The 13,909-nt window shown below is 39.9% G+C and overlaps 2 protein-coding genes across 7 annotated transcripts in view; both read left to right on the forward strand.

Annotated features, from left to right (window-relative positions):
• The window catches only part of ARHGEF9 (Cdc42 guanine nucleotide exchange factor 9), a 262,693-nt gene that overhangs the window by 167,095 nt on the left and 81,689 nt on the right, over positions 1-13,909 (forward strand). For all 6 annotated transcript variants that reach the window (XM_087971959.1, XM_087971957.1, XM_087971956.1 and 3 more), the window contains one exon: positions 12,525-12,719. In XM_087971959.1, coding sequence (XP_087828085.1) covers positions 12,525-12,719 — 195 coding nt within the window. The remainder of the gene's footprint in view (positions 1-12,524; positions 12,720-13,909) is intronic.
• Positions 1-13,909, forward strand: part of LOC148129729 (uncharacterized) — a 131,267-nt gene that overhangs the window by 50,031 nt on the left and 67,327 nt on the right. Inside the window, exon 3 of the mRNA XM_087971963.1 lies at positions 12,525-12,719. The gene's annotated coding sequence lies outside the window, so the exon portion shown is untranslated. The remainder of the gene's footprint in view (positions 1-12,524; positions 12,720-13,909) is intronic.

Raw genomic sequence — 13,909 nt, forward strand, 5'->3', positions numbered from 1 at the left:
CTTGATTGCACGGGTAGTCCCAAATTTCCTTTGCTAACTGAGACATTTGTTAAGTGAGTTTTGCCCCATTTTACAACCATTCATGCCACAGTTGTTAAAGTGAATCATTGCGGTTGTTAAGTTAGTAATCTGGTTGTGAAGTGAATCTGGCTTCCCCATTGACTTCACTTGTCAAAAGGTGACAAAAGGGGATCACATTACTCCAGGATATTGTGGCTGTCATAAAGATGAGTCAGTTGCCAAGCCTCTGAATTATGATCAGGTGACCATGAGGATGCTGCAACGGGCGTTAAGTGTGAAGAACGGTCATAAGCCACTTTCTTCAGTGCCGTTGTAACTATGAACACTAAATGTAACAAAATGAACTGTTGTAAGTTGAGGACTACCTGCATTTGAATGGGAGATTCAGAGAGTTATTCGTTGGCTGTGAATTTCACTTGACAGCAGGCCAGATTTAGGGATCCAAATTGCTTTCTGTCAGGTTCACCTTAGCATTTTCTTCACAGAATCCTTTTAGTTTAATTGGCTTAGGATCAATGCTTTTTCTTAGAGATTTTCTGTGTGTGACTCACTGATATCCTCATCTAAATTGTGTAGGGGATGCTTTCTGTAATGGGAATGAGGCAGGAATGACCTTGGATGATGGGATGAATAGAGGCTGCCGAGGGAATTCTGTCAGATAACAGAATTGGAAGGGACCTTGGAGGTCTTCTAGTCCAACCCCTGCTGAGGCAGGAAACCCTATACCATTTCAGACAAATGGTTGTCCAATCTCTTCTTAAAAACATTCAGTGATGGAGCACCCACAACTTATGGAGGCAAGTTGTTCCACTAATTAATTGTTCTCACTGTCAGGAAATTCCTCCTTAGTTCTAGGTTGATTCTCTCCTTGATTGGTTTCCATCTATTGCAGGGGTGGGATTCAAATTTTTTAACAACCGGTTCTGTGGGCATGGCTTAGTTGGTGGGCATGGCTTGGTGGTCATGTGACTGGCTGGGTGTGGCCAACTCAACATCACTCACATCGAGGCACGTATCTCCTTGCCTGGCCTCTCATGACTGTGGGGATGCTGCAACAGTCATAAGTGTGAAAAAGGGTCATAAGTCACTTTTTTCAGTGCCATTGTAACTTTGAATGGTCACTCCACACAAGCAAAGTACCAGCAAAGGAGGGGAAAAAACTCCAGAGAAGTTCCTGAGACAGGAAGTCTAGTCCTGCCAAGAATGTAATAAGGGTTAACGGAGAGGCAGTTTCTGTAAGCAACACCAGAATGTTTCCTTCCTGCCTTCCTTACAGGATTAGGCCAGTAATTTCTTCTAACAACCGGTTCTCCGAACTGCTTAGAATGTTAACAACCGGTTCTAGCGAATAGGTGAGAACTGGTAGAATCCCACCCCTGATCTATTGCTTCTTGTCTTGCCTTCAGGTGTTTTGGAGAATGGGTTGACCCCCTCTTCTCTGTGACAGTCCTTCAAATATTGACTGCTATCATGTCCTTCCAGTCCTTCTCTTCCTTAGCCTAGACATAGCCGGTTCCCACAACCAATCATCACATGTTTTGTCTTCCAGTTCCCTAATCAGCTTTGTTGCAGTTCTCTATATTCTTTCTAGAGTCTCAACCTCTTTTTTACGTTGTAGCAACCAAAACTGCATGCAGTATTCCAGGAGTGGCCTTACCAAGGCATTATAAACCAAGTATCAACACTTCCCACGATCTTGATTCTCTGTTAAGACAGTTTAACACTCTGTTGGCTTTAAGGGAGGCCATTGCTCACAACTGCACAACAGGTGTAAAAATAATCTCAGAAGGGACCCTCCTTAATTTCTTGGCCTGTAAAGGTTAGCGACAGGAGATTTGTACAAGTAGTCCTTAACTTACAACCATTTGTAACCATTTGGCCATTGAAAGTTACAATAGCATTAAAAAAGTGACTTATGGCCATTTTTCACACTTATGACCGTTGCAGCATCCTCACAACCACATGATCAAAATTCGGACGCTTGACAAGTGGTTTATATTTATGACAGTTACAGTGTCTCAGGATCATGTGAGATTGTGTTCATGTAGCCTTACAATAAAATAGAATTAGCTCCTGTGGTTGATCTACCTGGGAAGGCTAACACTGCCCTGTCAGGTGATGGCTCAAATGTTGGCATCTTAACTGATTTGCAGGGGGGGAAAGTTTTCTATCCTTGACATTTTGCTTTGCTTTGGTGGAATCCTATCAAAATGATAGTAGGCCTTGCAGGAGATGACCCTTTCTCCCCCAACGTTTCAAAAGATGGCTGCATTCAAAGATAAGGATAAGCCAAGCATTATCTGTCTTTCCTAAACCCACACCTTCCAAATACACTCAGCAAACCTGATAGGATTTGGGTGGTTTCTTTCCTTCATAAGAGTGTTGGTCGTTCCCCCCCCCCCCAAAATTGTGGTGTTCTTGATTAGGCCGTATTTCAGGATGATGTGCTTATATTCCATAAGATCTGATAGGATATCTGTATTTTTTTTAAGGTATTTAAAGTCAAGGCTAAAAGGGATCTTGGAGGTCTTCTAGGTCACTCCCTGCTGAAGGCAGGAGACCTTTATACCACCCTGGACAAATGGTTGTCCAGTCCAATCTTTTATGATCTTATCTGAATTAATTTGGGGAGACACTTGAACCATTCTGAGTTTGTAGATTAGCCATGGTTGAACACTAAGCAAACATACATTTGGAAGTTTCCTCTCTCTTTCTGTCACTCTTCCACTGGTTTTGCAAGGAGGGAACATTCCTTATAATTGTTAACCATACTTTACTTTGTCTTTCAATCTGGCTCAGGTGTGGTTTATTTATTTATAATTATTGATTAAAATTCTATGCTGCCTGCCTTCCCTACGAAGTGATTCTGGGCAGCTTACGAATCATAGTTCAACTTAACTAGATAACTTCACTATTTTGCCAAAACAAAATTGCTTTAAAAACCCCTCAGAGAAATACAGATTAAAAATCATTGCCTGGTTTTTATGCCCCAGACCAGTGGTTTTTAAACTGGGGATAATTACCCAAGGGAGTAATTTGGACATCTCCTGGAAGTAATGGAGCAATTTGTAATAGCTTGTTTGTAAGTCAAGGATCCAGGTTGGATGCTTGTGTGAAACAACAGACAATCTAGTGAAGTTTTGAGGGGAGGGCTGGTTGTTAATAACATTCTTGACTACGAGGAAAAGAGTTAATTGGGTCAAACATTTTGAGAACCACTGTCCCAGACTGTATTGCACTGGGAAATCAATCTCGAGTTCTCGTACTGAAACCTAGACACATTAAATTTAATTAGAGTACCGATACAAATGTCATTTATAGAATCTTTAACATTTATAGGTTCTTAGGAATGATTGACTGATTTAGATCTTGCCTCTTGAAGGCTTGGTACCAGAATCAGATGTTCCACAAGTATTCCAAGAAGTGCAGCTCTTAATAAGTTTCAGAAAGAGGTATAAGCACTCCAGAACCCCTTTTGCTTTTTGGGGTGGGGTGGGGGCAGTGGAGTGAGAAAATGTGTTAGTTAGTCTTAGACATTTCAGGTTTTTAAAGGATAATAGTCATATATCTTCTTCTTTTGGAGATGTCAGGAAACTAGCAGAATATTGCAACCCATTTTCATAGGTGGAACAATATTGGAGTGATAGTGGATTTCCCCAAATACGTGGCATTTCCAGCATCATTGCCAACGAATGAAGGCAAATATATGTGTCTCAGGATAATGTTGCAGGATTCAATTTGGGTCGGTCACTAGGATCAGAGGTTTTGGACTCGTGCAGAATAGCTTAATTTAGGCTATTGTGTTTGTGGTATTTATGTGGTGCTGCCAGTATAAATACCATGCCTAGGACAGCCGAGTGCACCCCTTTGGGTGGAGGGGAGTTCCCTGAGGATGGGCTCCAGCACATGTCTGAAAGCTCAGAAGGCTAAACCTCTGGTCCCGGTGACTGACCTAGATTGGATCCTGCATAATTGTTAACCTTTAAGGATTTGGGGAATGTTAACTTACAACAGTTCTTCTTTAATGACATTCAAAGTTACAACAGCACTAAAAAAAGTGACATGACCATTTTTCACATTATGAGCTTTGTAGCATCCCTACAATCACGTGATCAAAATTCGGATGCTTGACAGCTGACTCACCTTTATGACAGTTGCAGGGTCCCAGAGTCATGTGATCACCTTTTGCAACCTTTTGACAAGCAAAATCAATGGGGAACCCAGATTCACTTGATAACTGTCTTATTAATTTATCACTTAACAACTTAGGCAAGAAAGATCGCAAAATGGGGCAAAACTCATTTAATACATGTCTTACTTCATAACAGAAATTTTGGGCTCTGTTGAAATTTTGGGCTTGGACAACCTTAAACTACTCTGCCTACGGTTGAACTTAAGCATAGTGCACAAAATTATCTGCTACAATGTCCTACCTGGTTGAAGCTGAATGACTACTTCAGCTTCAACCACAACAACACAAGAGCACACAATCGATACAAACTCAATGTCAACCGCTCCAAACTTGATTGCAGAAAGTATAACTTCAGTAACAGAGTGGACAATGCCTGGTTAGCACTAGCTGACTCTGTAGTTACATCCTCTAACCCCCACTCCTTTAATCTCAAACTAACCACTATTGACCTCACCCCATTCCTAAGAGGTCTGTAAGGGGCGTGCATAAGTGCACTGCCGTGCCTCCCGTCCCTGTCCTATTGTCCCCATTTATTCGTACCTATTTCCTGTATTCTTACTCATGTTTATACTTATACCTATTATCTTGTAAGCAATTGACAAGTCAAATAAATAAATAAAATAAAAATAATACATTGTGTTTGTAAGTTGAGGACTACCTGTATTGTTGCAGGATAGAATAACTGAATCTTGAAAGTCTGTTCAATTTTCTCTCTGACCTTCTACTAAAGAAAATCAAAGCACAGTTATTTTGAGTTTCTTTCTCATACTTCCTTCTATTCCTGGGCTGTGTAACCTCTTACCTTAGTCCCCCCCCACTTAACAACTCCTTCCTCCCTTAACAGCTCTTACATATCTTCCTCAAGGTTAACTCTACAATAATTTATAATAACTCCATCACCACCAGTTAGTTCAGCCCTAAATCATGTCATTTTTTTAAGCCAACAGACACATATTGAGATGTGATTCAGTTCAAGGATCTCTGAATAATGCACCTTCCCCAGGCAGATGAATTTACATGGCTGATAAATTGATTAAGAGCATTAGCAGTGGGAGAAAAGCACTCTGCAGATTGCACACCATTGCCCTGTGCACAAGGCAGTCGGCTTGGTTTATAGCTTTGTGCCGTTTGTGAAACCAGCCAAATTTGGTGCATCCAGCAAATTCCGATTAGAGCAAACAATGCTAAAACAGGCACACAGAACTTGTGGCTTTAGAGAGCCACCCTAGGGCTGCTGAGCATTGCAAATCAACCACAGCCAGTTCCTTCTCTTTAACTTAACCCAGAATATTTACCCCAAATGAAAACAAGTTTAAGAAATCCTGCTCCATATGCATTGTAAATAGAAAAAAGAAAAGTAAAAAACCACCGACAAAAGTCCTGGGCAATGCCGAGACTCCACACTTCTTCACACTTGTTCTTAAAATAGGCAAACAAAGGACAAAAATACTTTGGAATTAATAATTACTTATTAAAATAAATTGTAAAAGAAGAGACATTGTTCATAAAATCAACTAAACCCCATCTGCATATGCCATCTCTTACAAATAATCTGTCTTTCTGTCCATCCATCCACCACCCCCACCCCACACGGACATATTTCCTTCCTACCTTCCAGAAGACTTAACAGAATTGGAAGGGACCTTGGAGGTCTTCTAATTCAACCCCCTTCTTAAGCAGAAGACCCTAGAGCAGGGGTGTCCAACCTTGGCAACTTTAAGACTTGTGGACTTCAACTCCCAGAATTCCTCAGCCAGCAAAGTCCACAAGTCTTAAAGTTGCCAAGGTTGGACACCCCTGCCCTAGAGCATTCCAGACAAATGGTTGTCCAGTCTTTTTTAAAAAGCCTTCAGTGATATAGCAACCACAACTTCTGAAGGCAAATTGTTCTACTGTTTAATTGTTCTCATTGTTGGGAGATCTTAGCCTGAGGATCTACCATTGGTTTGGCCCTTGGTTAACTAACCTGAATATAGTTTGGTAAACTACAGCTTTGTCAGTCCTTGCTGCAATGTCTGAATTGATACATCATGGATGTAGTTGTTGCTTTATTTATAGAAATCGCTGCATTGTGAGTTTAAAAAGCCAATTTCTGAGAGAGTGGAGAATGGAAGAAAAAGACAATCCTTTCCTTGCTGCTATGTACGCATGTGAGCTTAGTCATGGTATAATGATACCATCGTTGCACCACCCACCTTTAGTATCAGTTCCCACAACCAAACCCTGCACACCGGGGCTGAAAAGCTGGTTGCTAGAGCAGCCGGTGAAGAATAAGCTGCTTGATGCAACTTGCATGAAGACGTTTTACATTGTATACATCAAGAAAAATATACTGTAAATATTCTGTTAAATATAAGGTTCTTGAATTCTCCGTCTGTTTTGGGGTAGGGGAGAAGTGATAGGTAAAAAGGTCTGCACAGGACTTGCTGGTTTTGGATTGTGGACATTTGACCCCGGATTTTGAAATGGTCAGTCGGCAGTGTGGAGGGTATGTTTGTTCACCCCTCTCTGCTCGGTCTTCAATGCAAGAGGACACAAAAATAGACACTGACGGTTCTGTTCTTTCTCTTTCATTTCTGCTTCATCATGCAAGACATTCAAACTGACACTCAGCTGTATTATCCCAGGAAAAGTGCAAAGCCTTGTAATCAAAAGTTGTTATATAACCGAGTGGCTGAGAGATAGCAAGGACGTCATTCCAGGGAATTTTTATTTAGGACGGGCTGTTTGTTTTACCTAACCTCCAGCTTGCTTTAGTTCAAATCTGGCACAGCCTTCCTGGGACCAGGAAATCCATTCCAACCAAATCCACCAAGGTCCAGATTCCCATAGACGGCAATAACGCTCAGAGTTCATCTCTGCCAGGAGCAATTATTCTCCAGAGCATGCACTCCCTGACCTTTCTGCCATAACCTGCTTACCTCCTCCATTTCAAACCCAGTTAAATCTTCTGGCAGCTGCAGTCACACCAATAGGGCAAAGAATGATCTCTTGAGGATCCCCATTTACCATCTCCATGAAGCAGGCAGGAACCCAGGAGGCCGCGGGAAAGAGGGAGAACTTAAACAAATGAGAGCGTTGATTCTAAACACTAAGATTCTTATACAAACATAGTGTGAGACAAGGGATTATATAATTTACAAACCTAGTACAGGTAGCCCTCAACTTCCAACCATTGATCTAGTGACCGTTCGAAGTTACAATGGTGCTGAAAAAAAGTGACTTATGACCATTTGCAGCATCTCCATGTCAAGTGATCAAAAACCTCAATTAACAACTGTCTCACTTTGAGAGCGAGCGAGCCCAGTTATCACTGGCCCTTTCTCCATTAGTGAGACAGACAGCTACAACAGCCAATCAGTTGTTTGGGAAGTGTGCCCAGCCACAGTGCTGAGTTTTGGAATCGAAAGGTGTCTTTTTCAGCCCTTCTTTCTAGGGCTGGGCTGAGTTTCAGATTTGAAGGGAGAAAGGTGATTCAGAGCACGTACAAGTGCACACTTATAGCACCTGTCAAAAATCACTTCAAATTGTTGTGTTGTTTCCTGGGCTCACAAAATTGTCTTTGGTAGTTTCCGCATGATCCTTGGAAACGGCGCATAATTTAAGGTATTCTCAACACGTAGCAAGCGTACGTCTTGTTCATGCAAGTCATATTTGTCTGCTTAAATCTTTTTTTCTCCAGCATTAGGAGAAATGACTTCTCAGTTGATTAGATTTCAGCCCTGCAAAATAATTCTGTGGAATTAGTTTAACCTGTACATAACTGGATTTATTTGTGGCTTAATCGAACCTCCTGGGATAACTTGGCCAGTTCTATTTGTTGTGGGAATTCCCATAACACCTTAACCCTTTGTTGGACCAGTTAAACAACTTGTAAATGGGCCAAAGAAGACATTGCGTGAAGAACCTTTGTATGATCTAGCACTTTTCCTTCCTGTAGATGAGCCGTATCAGAGGACCAGCTGTTCTGCCATATTTTGCATTGCATTTGAATTTTTTAGTTACTCCAGAAGTCAAATCAAATTGTTGCATCTCGTCATTAGTTATGCTCCATGGTAGTCTTTCCTGACCTCAGCAACTTTAAGATATGTGGACTCCTACCTTCAAAACGACGTTATAGAGCCCTGCACACCAGAACAACTAGACAAAAGAACAGTTTCCCCCCGAAAGTCATCACTCTGCTAAACAAATAATTCCCTCAACACTGTTCAACTGTTACAGTCTGCACTACTATTACTGTTAATCTTCTCATCACTCCTTATCACCCATCCCCTCCCACTTGTGACTGTATGACTGTAGCTTTCTCGCTTGTATCCTTACAATTTATTTTGACTGTTACCTAGTATGATTTGATTGCTTATCGTACCCTATGACTATCATTAAGTGTTGTATGTTATGATTCTTGATTCTTAACGAATGTATCTTTTCTTTATGTATACTGAGAGTATTTACACCAAGACAAATTCCTTGTGTGTCCAATCACACTTGGCCAATAAAGTATTCTGTTCTATTCTATTCTATTCTATTCTATTCTATTCTACTCTACTCTACTCTACTCTACTCTACTCTACTCTACTCTACTCTACTCTACTCCCCGAATTCCCCAGTCACCATGCTGGCTGAGGAATTCTGCAAGTTGAAGTCCACAAGTTTTAAAGTTGCCAAATTTGGAGACCCCTGATCTAGTAGATCAATGTGTCCTTCTGGGATTGAGTCAAGTTGCTTAGACTGAGCTATCAAACTTGGAATAAACTTGGCTGGAAAGCCGGCAGTCCAGGTTCGAGACCCGAGTGCCACACGACAGGGTGAGCGCCCCTCCTTGCTCCAGCTCCTGAAACCTAGCAGTTCGCAAGCATGCAAATGCAGGTAGATAAATAGGTACCTCTTAGGTGGGAAGGTAACAGCACTCCATGATGTCATGCTGGCTGCAGAAATGTCTTCAGACAGCACTGGTTCAATGGCCTTGAAATGGAGATGAGCACCATCCCCCTAGAGCTGGCAATGATTAGCGGAGTAAAATCCGCTTTTATGATCTCTGCTGATTGTGCCTTATTCAACAAAGGACTCTTCTACCAATTCTGATGTGCTAAATTTAGAGTGTGTATTCTACCACATCTCTGTTCCATTTCCATGTTCATATTTTATTTATTCTACGGTACTGAATTGCTAGATTTCCAGGGATGCAATAAGCCAGGAGGAGCTGTGGAGATTTTTGGAAAAGCAACACATTTTTTGTTTATTTTTGGAATGTCAGGCTGGGAAAGGAGGCCTAAAAACTAGTTAATGCATCTCTCAAACTCCCTGAAATTATCACTTTGCATATCACTTTTTTAGCCTGAATAGTTTTAAGCATATTGTAAGAACATTAAAAATATCATTGTAGCTGTGGTAAATATGTGTATTACATGAATGCACTGATGAATTCATTTTCTGAATTCATCCTTTTCCATGCATATCCATTTTTTTTTAAAAAAATGTTTGGTCTTAAAAGGGCCATCTTGTCATTTTGCCACCTCAGTTTGCAAATCGGTTTTCTCGTGTTTCACTGCACCTTTAAATCAATTGTTAGAAAAATTGGTGGGTTGTCTCTGCGATCTCCAATTCTTGACCTTTAAAGCTCTAGTGCAGTAATAAAAGGAACGTTGTTTAGCAAAACATAATCAGCGGTTGGGAAAGCAGAGAACATGAAAAAGGAAGCTGATGGAGATTTTTGCAAATTAAAGGGGCCACCACAGTTCCTAAGGTACATGTTAGAAACAATGCATCGGCAGCTCTATATTTAACAATAGGTTAGGCTGTGAAAATGGAACACCTGTTAATATCCCTTTCAGTGCAGAGTATAATTTATGTTTCTTGTGACTTGAAGACTGAACTGCAACTGAAGGAAAATAACATCGCCTGTGTTATTTTTGCCTGTTTGCCATTTGAAGAACAATTCCGGCTATGCTTTGCATTTAGAGCTGAATGCAGGAGAATGTTTTTATGTTTTCTTAGATCCTCCTGGTCTTTCAACTTAAAATTGTTGGATATTTTCAGAACAATGCTTCTGGTTCGTTTTTTAAGAATTGTGAAGGAGTTGACAAGACTGGGGGGAAAAACAAGTCTAAAAGAACTGGAGTTCAGTCCAATTCATATTACAGATAGTCCTCGACTTACAACAGTTCATTCTAGTGATTGTTCAAAGTTACAGTGGCACTGAAAAGGCTTATGATCATTTTTCACACTGATGATTGTTGCAGCATCCCCATGGTCACAGGACTTGACATCTGCTTCCTATTTATGACGGTTGCAGTGTCCCAGATTCATGTAACCATCTTTTGCCACATTCTGACAAGAAATGTCAATTGGGAAGCCAGATTCACTTAACAACTGTATTACTCATTTAACAACCACAGTGATTCACTTAACAAATGTGGCAAGAAAAGTCGTAAAATGGGGCAAAACTCATTAACAAATTTCTCAGTAACATAAATTGTGGATTCTGTTTTGGTCATAACCTGTATTAACATTTTCTATTTCTATTTTCCTAGAAATAGTCCCCATGGGACTGAGTAGCGTAATCTTAATATGTTAAGGGATAGGCTGTATTGAATTTTGTTTTTTTTCTTATTTGAACATATCAATTAATTCACTAAAACCACAGTCCTTCCCAATTGTTCTGTGGTTTGACTGGCCAGTGTAAATCATGCAGGCTAGCCCAACGGAGTAGAGAATGTATCCAGTATCTACAAAATTCTGGATTTCTTTAGCTTTGAGATCAAATTAAGCTACATAATTGGCTTCAGTCCTTTAAACTTGTTGGGCATCGAATTCATCCTTCATCATAATTCATCTTAAGAGAAAAATGTTGGCATGGCCACATGTGTAGAATTCAAACTAGCTACTTTATTGTTTTATGCCTATGCCACAGGAATCTCCTGAGCTGGCAGCTTTCACTTAGGAAGGACTAGATAAGGTTCAAAGTCATTTGGAGGGTGTAAGTCTTTGTCCTCTTGTGTTCATGTAACAAGTCCAAGCTAATTCCATGCTTAAGCCCTTGTCTCATTTGGGATGGTTGTTCTCAATGTCACTAGAAAACCAACCTTTTTTTTAATTTTAAAAAGTCTTTATTAATCAAATTCTACAATTAAAAACAATTAAAAACATGTTTCCATTCATTTCAGCGTGTTTGTAGTGGCATTCACTCACATTGACATATTCTTAAGTCTGTAGAATATTACTAAATATTATTACAATTATTTTACATTCGATTTATAGCATATTGTCATATATTTATGTAATTATTTACATAATTATACATAGTTATACGTAGTCGTACAATATTGTTTCATCTCACCATAACCTTTCATTCGTTTCTCTATTTTGTGTCTACCTTGCAACCAATTATACCATAGATTCCAGATTTCATGGTACTCTGTCTCTTCTCTCTCCTTCATTTCCATTGAAAGCCTATCCATTTCTGCACACTCTAAAACCTTTTTTATTATCATAATGTCAGAAGGAATACTGTCACATTTCCAATCCTGAGCAAAGGCTATTCTTGCTGCAGTTATTATATGTCATATAATATATTGAAATTTCTTACTAATTTTATTTCTTAATGTACCCAATAGGAATGTTTCTGGTCTCAATTCAGTTTTCTGTTTTGTAATTTCCTCCAACCAATTCCTAATTTTGAGTCACTAATTTTTAGTTTGGGGGCATGTTCACCACATATGAAAATAGGTTCCTTGTTCATAATTACATTTCCAACAATTTGCCAGTCTATTAGGGAACATCTTAGCCAATCTTGCTGGGGGTAAAAGCCAACGGTAGAACATTTTATATAAGTGTTCCTTGTAAGCTACTGATAAGGTTAGTTTATAATTTACTTCCCGTAATTTTTCTCAATCTTCCAAATTAATGCTATAACCAAAAATTTTCGCCCAAATTATCATGGTCTTTTTTACTACTTCTTCTTCCATTCTTAGGAAGAATGGAATTTTACTACTTATTCTTCCATTCTTACTTCTTAGGAGATAAGTATACATTTTGGTGATAATTTTTTCATCTGTCCCCTGTAATATTTTGTCTAATTCCTGCTGACCTTTATATATTCCAAATTCTTCTATATCTTTCTTATATCTTGTTTGAATTTGTAGATAAGGCCACCAGTCTATTTTTATCCCTTGTTCCTTCAATTCTTGATTGGTTTTCAATTTTCCCTGTTCATCCAATAATTCTTTATATCTCACTATTTTATTTAAATCTAGGACATTAGGATATACACTAGAAAACCAAACTCATGGGCTGATATTGCTTTTGGTTACAGCTCTGGGTCAACCAAGAAGATGGAGTTGAAGAAGGCACGAGCGAAGTACAGAATGGACACTTGGATCCAAATGCTGCTGACTGCCTCTGTCTCGGGAGAACCCTCCAGAACCGAGACCAGATGAGAGCCAATGTCATTAATGAAATCATGAGCACGGAGCGCCACTATATCAAACATCTGAAGGACATTTGTGAGGTAAGCCAGCCTCTTCCTGAATATTTTGTTTAAGATTCAAGTCTTGGGTGGAGATGGATTAGGGGATCAGATGGACTAATTTTATCTCTTTGTCTAACTTTGAAGTTCTTTGGGCCAATATTTATGGAATCTTTGTGATATCTACCTTATCTCAGAAGGCCAACCGAGGCACAGATAATTTTTTGGCATAATGCGTAATCATTGATTTGCAGTGATTCATGGAAGTGAGTGTATGATGTGGAATGAACCATCTTAACAGAATAACAGAGTTGGAAGGGACCTTGAAGGTCTTCTAGTCCAACACCCTGCTCAAGCAGGAGATCCTATACCATTTTTGACAAGTGTCCAGTCTCTTCTTAAAAGCCTCAACTGATAAAGCACCCACGATTTCTGACGGCAAGCTGTTTCACTGGTTAATTTTTCTCACTGTCAGAAAATTTCTCCTTAGTTCTAGATTGGCTCTTTTTGTTCAGTTTCCATCCATTGTTTCTTGTCTTGCCTTCTGGTCCTTTGAAAATAGGTTGACTCTTTTTTCTTTGTGACAGCCCCTCAAATATTGGAATATTGGAATCTTCTGTGCTCTCTCAGTAGAAAAGTGGAATGATGATGATGATGATAACTCCCTTTTTGATGAGCAGTAGATGAGTAGGTTCTCTTAAAGAGTGTTCAAAAAAGAGCAACACTCTAGCACCGAAACAAGCAAAATTCTCTGCTCTAATGCACACCCTGAGGGCAGAATCAAGGGAGATCTGATTATTTGCTCAAAGTGACTGGCATCTGAGTCAATTCCAGGTCAATTCCACCATGTTTCATAAGTTGCACCGCAAGCACAGTGAATGCTTCCAATCCTGGCCTATGGGTAGTCCTCAACTTGCAACTGTTTGTTTAGTGACTTCAAACAGTCGCTAAACTAACCGCAGGCTCAAATATGGAAGTTAAGGGATTCACCTGAGGACTAAATGAATGGAAGTGGTGCAATGTGTGGGGTCTTAGTGTTCTCTGAGCTGGGTGGTTTTCTTGCAGATGTTTTGTTCTCCAAACTACGTAACATCAGCACCACTTGCATTGATGATGTTACCTAATTGGGCCATGAAACATCTGCAAAAAGACCACCCAGCTCAGAGAGCAACAAGGACCCCTCATTTCAACCCTGACCTACAAATATACTGCAGCAGTCATATTGTAAGTGT

The sequence above is a fragment of the Notechis scutatus genome, chromosome 10 (genome assembly GCF_049901735.1).
Source record: "Notechis scutatus isolate UNSWTSFEM ecotype Mainland chromosome 10, rNotScu1.2, whole genome shotgun sequence".
Lineage (NCBI taxonomy): Eukaryota > Metazoa > Chordata > Lepidosauria > Squamata > Elapidae > Notechis > Notechis scutatus.